Source organism: Siphateles boraxobius, unplaced genomic scaffold (assembly GCF_051911475.1).
Source record: "Siphateles boraxobius isolate OS27281-9 unplaced genomic scaffold, OSU_SipBor_1 65, whole genome shotgun sequence".
NCBI lineage: Eukaryota > Metazoa > Chordata > Actinopteri > Cypriniformes > Leuciscidae > Siphateles > Siphateles boraxobius.
Genome location: NW_027509192.1, coordinates 10,844,475 through 10,852,121, shown reverse-complemented (window position 1 = coordinate 10,852,121; position 7,647 = coordinate 10,844,475). Strand labels below are relative to the sequence as shown.

General features: G+C 38.6%; 1 protein-coding gene across 1 annotated transcript; it reads left to right on the top strand.

Moving 5' to 3' along the window:
• The first annotated feature begins 2,522 nt into the window (after positions 1-2,522).
• On the top strand, positions 2,523-4,308 carry cunh11orf96 (chromosome unknown C11orf96 homolog). The gene has a single exon (XM_077210905.1). The coding sequence runs from the start codon at positions 3,043-3,045 to the stop codon at positions 3,409-3,411; it is 369 nt and encodes a 122-aa protein (XP_077067020.1). The 5' UTR covers positions 2,523-3,042; the 3' UTR covers positions 3,412-4,308.
• Positions 4,309-7,647: the final 3,339 nt, after the last annotated feature.

Here is a 7,647-nt window from a genome sequence, read left to right as displayed (position 1 = left end):
TCATAGACAATCGCGGCACCATTGGCAAAGTCACCGCATGCCATGCAGCAAGTCAATCAGACTGACTGTTGCTATTTATTTAATTTTTTTCATTTATTTTAATTTTTTTCATTTTATAGTGCCACCAGGCCAGTCGCTGCGTCCTTTCTCACGTGGCCACAGACTGAGGCCATAGGTGTACCAAATTTGGTGAAATTACCTCATTCCGTTCAAGAATGATAGCCGTTTTAGTTGAAGTGGTCATGCCCACTTAGACGTTTTGGCATCCCATCATGGACGTGAATCAAAATTTCTACTTTTTTCTGATAGTTATTGATAATCAGACTCCAGAGAATCTTTCTGCACTGATTTGGTTCAAACCTAGGACTAGTTCACACACAAAAAAATCCAAAATACCCGAAAAGATCCGTCTTGAGCCAAGGATTCCAATGATGTAAGACACTTGAGCCTGCGACGAATGGTTGAGTTATGTGAGTTATGGACCATCAAATACTTTTGATCGCTGTAGCGCCACCATTAGGCCGATTGGGACGAGACTTGGTGACGTTGTAGATGGGGTGAGTACTACCATCCCTCAAAGTTTTAAGTCTCTATGACTTAGTTATGGTTTGGTCTGCCCGATCACTTTTAGGGGAGAATGCTGATCCTTGGAAATTCTATCAATTACAATAGGGTTACAATAGCGGTACGTGCTTGAACCCCTAATAAAAAATAATGTTATTAAAGACATTTTAAAAATGTAAAACAATTAAGATGAATGATCCGATATCTCAAGAAAACGTAAGTAAGTTTAAGTTTGGTACATATATTCATGCAGTGTGATACGTAGAAAAACATACAATTTGTAATAAAAAAGTTAAGCAACGCTAACCCTAAACTAAAACTAACCAGTGCAAAAACGTTCAATTAAGATTTAGATTTAGCACCAATTTGCACAATCGAGTCATGAGACTGTGTTGATTTGTAAATCATTTGCTTGCTTCATTGGTGTCTTTGGCAAGGGGTTCGATATTGAGGATGAAGAAAGGCTCCTAAAATCCTGTCTATTGTTAATTTTGTTCAGGATTACCCAGCTGTCCCATGCTGTATTTATTTAAAGTGTTCAAAATTCCAGCAGCTGTTGCTGATCATGCAGGTATAGGGGGTTAAAGCTAAAATAACTTTCATCTCTTTTGACTGACATATTACACTTTTTTCATAGATGGAGACCATTGTATTTCTTTATTGTTTTTATGGTATTGTTTGATACATACATAAAGAGGGTATAGTATGTGTGATTTAACTCTCTTTGCTGTCAAGTACATCCCTTCTGCATGTTGTACTGCTTAGGCCAGAAACAAGCTATTAATCAACTTGACAAGGCGTTCCTACAACACGTGGTTTGTGTAGTTTTCCTTGACATCATTATATGATGTCACCTGATTGATAATACCCTAGTGGGTGGATGAACGTGCATGTCTGCAAGTGTCTGAGTGCCTCTCTGCCCAAAATAGAAGTTACTTAGAGTAGACTTTACGGTTACCCCTTGACGTCTGAAATATGGGATGAGTAGGAGTGTGATGGAGAGGGTGAGATGACACCTTAAGGGTTTCCTATTTTGCTTTTAATGGGTCATCCTCAGGGTTCATGACAAATGGGAACTGCCACTGTGTGTTACGTCACAATATCCAGCCCCTATAATTTCACTCATGGCTCCCGAAATGTCTCCGGGTTCATCAGACATGCCTGACATGGACTATTTGAGGGTTAATGGCAGATCTGAATGGCAGGAAATGAAGAGATTGAGAGTAAAGTGAGAGCTGATGAAACTCATTATCATGGTGAGATCATGGTCGTGGCACTGCTAGGTGAGATTCTTGCCGTGTGCATGTCGCTGAGCTTACGACACCTCTAGTAAAGGAGAAAAATAGTTCATAGATAGTCATCAACCCTCCATAATCCTTGTCCTTATCTGGCCGACTAGCAATGGCTTCATCATTCAATTTCCTTCAGTCATATTCTAGATGTGAAAACAATTCTGTAAAAATATATGTAATAATAAAAATTAAAACAAATGTAATATTGAATCATAAAAATACATATTTATTTATATTATATATCATTTTTGTCTGTATTCTATTTTTATATTCTGTTTTCTATTTTTAAATTGGACTTATATCATTATTTTACTTGTACAAGTGAATCTCACAAAAAGTCGCATCAAAATAAATATAAAAAAATATTATTATTCATAAAACTAAGCTTGTTTTCCAGGATTTTTTTAGTTTCATTTTTTGGTACTGGATCACATTTTGGGGGATTTTGTTTTTACAGTATTACAGTAATGAACTGAGAATAATGGGAATTGGAAATAAAAACACCAGACATAGTGCACTAATGAGAATTTCAAGGAAAAATGTGCTTAATTTTAATTAGAGCTGTATTGCAATGCAAATAGTTGTAATGATCCTAAAACAGCTTCATTTTCTTTACGCAAAATGACTGTATTTGTATAGTATGATGTATAGATTTCTCCAAAGCTTTTGTTCTTTTTCCTCTTTTCTTAGCCCATGTCCTCTCACTCCCTATTTTTCTGCTCCTGGCCATTGGTTTATTTCTCCCTTTTCTGATTCCCTCTCTGCACATATCCTCATCTCTCCTGCCCCTCCCACTTCTTCTTTCCCAACTCCCTCTCTGACTGGCATTTATTTCAAGGATCTGATTTGGAGGGACTGGTATGGCAGCCGGAACCATGACTGTTCTCAGTGGGTGGGCGGAGCCAGAGCGTTAGGGGAGTGAAGCATATAAAAGCCCGAGCTGGTTCATCCCTGTCAGTGGCACGCTCAGAAACAACAGAGATACAGACGGAGTGAACCGATATACACCTAGAGTATCTTCTGGAAGTTGTATTCTCAAGCTGTTTGTTAGCCTCACCTTCTGACAAGAAGGATACAAGGAAAAGAGAAAGCTACTTTAAAACCTTCACCAAAGGGAAACCTGGAGAATTGCAAGGCTCTCCTAACATCTCAGAAGACGAACGGCCAGCCCTTGCCATCCAGATACATGGCTTCCCGTCCGATGGAGACGGTGGGATTCGCCGTTCTGCCCGCACACGTCTTGGCATCGGCCATGGAGGAGTTTCCCCAGCAGCTACCGGTCCCCAAGTGTCTGGCTCGGGGCCGAAACCGTCCGCGGCGGCCCCGAGACGCCCGCTTCAAGACCCAGCCGGTGACTTTTGCAGAGATCGCCGAAGTGGAGGAGGAAGGGGCTTCACCTATGGAGGAAGAACGGGCCAGACGGTCCTTCCTTCAGTCGCTGGAGAGTCTCAGGAGAAGCACACAGACCTTGCACCACGCGGGATCCACACAGAGCTGCCGCACCGCGTCTGCACAGGCCAGTCTGGACTCCAGCGACTCAGACTCGGCGCAATGAGAAGAGAGGAAGGATGACAGGACTGGAATTCAATGCATTTCGCACATATCTTCCTGTCGAATTCCTCATTCACATCCGTTAATCCATAGTAGTTATGATATGCCTCTTAAATGTGCAGATTCCAGTCGAGTAACACTGGCACAATAATTGTTTACCTCTGCAAGAGCAGAGTTGTAGCACATTGGAAGATTTCAGAAACCACGTAAATGCTTACGCAAATTCCTTTTTGTATCGTACAAGACTCGAGGACCGGTGAGGTTTCATCTGTCATCTGACTTGACAAGAAACATGATTCCGATTTCATTTTAATAGACTGATGTTATGCATATCCCTTGTGCCTGCTTAAGTTTGCACAGTCGAATGGGTCCTCCACTGCTGGGCAGGATGTAGACACATTTGTCACATTTTGTTATAATTCATTGCTGAACAAACTAAAAGCGGTACAACAGAGATACCGAGATGTATTTTTACAGAAAATAATCCGCATTCAGACAAGGTTTTAAACCCTGATGTCCAAGTCTGCCAGAATGGTGAACTTACTAATGAACTCGACGAGGAGCAAATTATTGTACTTTTCAAATGTATCTTATATTTATTCGCAGATTATTTTGTTATAACATAGTGATATTTAGAAAATCGTTCTGTTGACACTGTGGACTTGTAAAGTCACTATCACTGTATGTAAGAGAAAAACAGCCTTTATACTTCAATTTGACTATTATCTTTGTTAATTTGTTTCATACTTTCTTTCATAGTTATATAAATAAACTTTATAACATTGAATTCATTTTTCTCTTGTTGTGCTGTTTAGACATTTACAGATCAGCCAATCATTTGTGTACAGAAACTTTTATGAAAAATATGAAATTATAAAATAAATATACAAGTGCTAAAAAAGGGAAAGTGTGATGTTAATGAGCATACTATAATGGAAAAAGGGGAAAAAATACAAGACTACAGTGTGACTAAAAAGTATGAATACTAAAAAAAGTGAGAACATGACTTAAAACTAAATTATAATGTCACTATGATTAGCAAAATAAGCATTTGTACTTTTATCTGTATCTCATTATTTTCTTTATTGGTTTCTTACTTAATATAAAAATAAATAGATACAAATAAACATTGGGGTTGTCCTCTGACAGATCCAAATGCTAAAGCATAAAACGAGAGTAAAAGGGGTTAAAAGAAAGTGAAAGGTGTTGTGAAGTCTGTTTATGACTCTTCATTACATATTATAATGAGCTATTATGACTTCTCATAATAATGATCACCTATTATCTCAGATGACAGCATGTGTCCACATTCACATGACGCAACCACATTTTATCTGTCTCTCTATATCTGGAGTCAATGCCTCTGATTTCAATATCTGATCTCTATCAGCCAATACAGATGGCATGTAAAAATAGCATCTCATGACTTGCCTTCTGATCTAGTTACATTATAAGAAATCTTGCCTCTCCATCCAACTGGGGATTCTGCAGTGTTGTGAAAGACTGTGCTTGACACAAAACGGTGTGACTGAGTTTATTTATGTTTGAGGGATTACCCTTTCACCCACTGTGTCAAACTAATTCTTCATCTCTATGCTTTCTGAATTGGCAGGCAATGTTTCAGTTGAATATTATTAACATTAAATGTGAAGTGTATAATTTCACAATAGATGTGCAAAAATAATGACTGTTTTCATACAGGTTTCCCTTTAACACCCCCTTCTGCTATTGGCCAGACAAACATATAACCCCACCTCCAAAAACTCACATTGTTTTATGAAGTATTTATAAATTATTTATCCATGCACTTTTTTAAAAAAAATGTATGTGCCCTCATAATCTTTAATTAAAATAACTTCCCCTCCCTCTTGCAGTGTCATCTCTACTCTTCTCTGATGATGCGTTTACAGGTGTGAGGGCGGGATCAACCTGTCACTCACATGAGATCCACCAATAGCAAACCACAACCATCCAGTCATTTCCCAATAGACTAAAGCAAGTCTTGCCCCACATTTTTTCTTGTTTGAGAAGCTGTTTCACTCAGATATACGTCACAACAGGCAAGAAAAAACCATTGCACTTCCATCTGTGCACAGACACTATACAAGAATGAAACTTTCTAGTGTGCACATGTGGAGTTCCTGTGTTTGCGCTCGTCATCAAATCAAGTATAGTTTGAAAGGCTATACATTCGACTCTACACATACATTAAGCGTTCACGTCAAAACTGAAGTAGACTTTGAACATTTAACGCTTAAAATATGTTAAGTATTACACTTTGTGGCATGTATACATGGACAGAATAATGAAGAATGTTGGTCTACTGCGCAAAACATGCTGTAGCACGATTATGTTAACATGCATAAAGTCGGCATTAAAATGGAAGTTGCTATAGTCTTTTCTTCCCTTTTGTGACATATATTCGAGTGAAACGGCGTTTCGAACAAGAAAAAATATAGGGCAGGACTTGATTTTGTCCATCTGGAATTGATTGGATGGTTGTGGTTTGCTATTGGTCGATCTCATGTGAGTGACAGGTTGTCCCGCCCTCGAGACAGTAAACACATCATAAAAGAGAACATAAGAGAACAGGAGGAGGAGGGAGGGGAAGTTATTTTGATTAAAGATTTTGTGGGAACATAATGTGCACAGGGATAAATCATTTATAATAAATGCTGCAATATTGCATAAAAAACAAGAAATGTCCATTTTGATTTCATGGTGACTTTGATGTTTCTGTGTCGATAAATCATCCTAAGAATGGCTCACATAGTTTTCACTACATATTAAACTAGATATGGTAACACATTTTAACATAAACAAATCATAAATCATTTCTTCAGAGGAAATATCCTTTCTGGAGTATATCCTATCCTATCTCCCCTTTCTGCAGCGAAGCGCCTCAGTAACCTACTTTGCGTAGTGTGGTTGCCATGGTGATAGTGAGGTCTGTGAAATATGATGTTTTGGAACTGTTGTGAAAACAAACTATGTTCATTTCCACCAGACTGTCTTGTCTCCTTCTATCATTCTATCATTCTATCATTCTCTCTCTCTCTCTCTCTCTCTCTCTCTCTCTCTCTCTCTCTCTCTCTCAATCAGTCTACCGGCATTTACATGTAGGCCTTGCTTCTTTCATCAAGCCTAATACACCCCTTTATAGATATGCATTATTTCTTAGGCTTTATTTTCGGACCCTTTTCAGAACTAACATCATTTTTGAACTTCATGAACTTTAGAATATAAATATGACTGCAAATCTGTCTGAATACAGGAGCCCTGTCGAGTACGTAATGTGCGCTGAACAAAAACAGGCTTTAATTAAAAACATAATGTTCCCAGCAGGCATTTGGACTGGCCCCACTGTTCTTGGTTATATAACAGATTGTTCTTATCGCTTATTCCTTCCCGAATGAAGATCTTTATGAAAATATTGTTGAGAAGGGAGTGCGTCAAGGAAACCACCAGTGTTAAAAGACTCCTTCCAAGCCTAAATTTAAAAAAAATTCGTCATTTATGAAATAACGCTTCCCCACCATTGACTAAATTTTCCGTCATTTATGAGATAACGCTTTCCCGCCATTGACAAAATTTTCCGGCATTAATGAGACAAGGCTTCCCAGCCATTGACAGACTTTTCCATCATTTATGAAATAACGCTTCCCCACCATTGACAAAATTTTCCGTCATTAATGAGACAAGGCTTCCCAGCCATTGACAGACTTTTCCATCATTTATGAGATAACGCTTCCCCACCATTGATTGAATTTTCAGTCATTTAGGAGATAATACTTCCCGACCTTTGACAACATTTTCTGATGGGCAAAAAATAATAAATACTCAGAAAATTAGGTATTGTCCCTTTTTTGGAAACTCTTAGATCCATCTTCACCACATGGCACTTGATAGAAGATCAAAAGTCAGATTTGGGGAAAATGGTACAAATAAGAGGTCTTTTACATTCATTTGAATGCATTTCATTGCTTATTCACCTGACTTTCGCTTATCATTCTCCTCTTGCCTGTTCAAGGCTGTCTGGGTTCTGTCTGCAAAAGCATTTGTTTGCTGAATCCCTGACCTACATTCTCATTCACCACAAAGCAGAACCCTTTGGGCTTTGGGTCAGAACCAAAAGCACATAACTGGAAGCGCCATGTTGCCCTTGTTCTCCCAATGTCTGTCTGTTTCTCCCTTTGACCTGATGGATACAAGGATACTGAATGAGCACAGGGTAGCCTAT

What these genes read in the sequence shown, in the direction of transcription:
- cunh11orf96 (XM_077210905.1), top strand. Translation starts at nt 3,043, where the DNA reads ATGGCTTCCCGTCCGATGGAGACGGTGGGATTCGCCGTTCTGCCCGCA.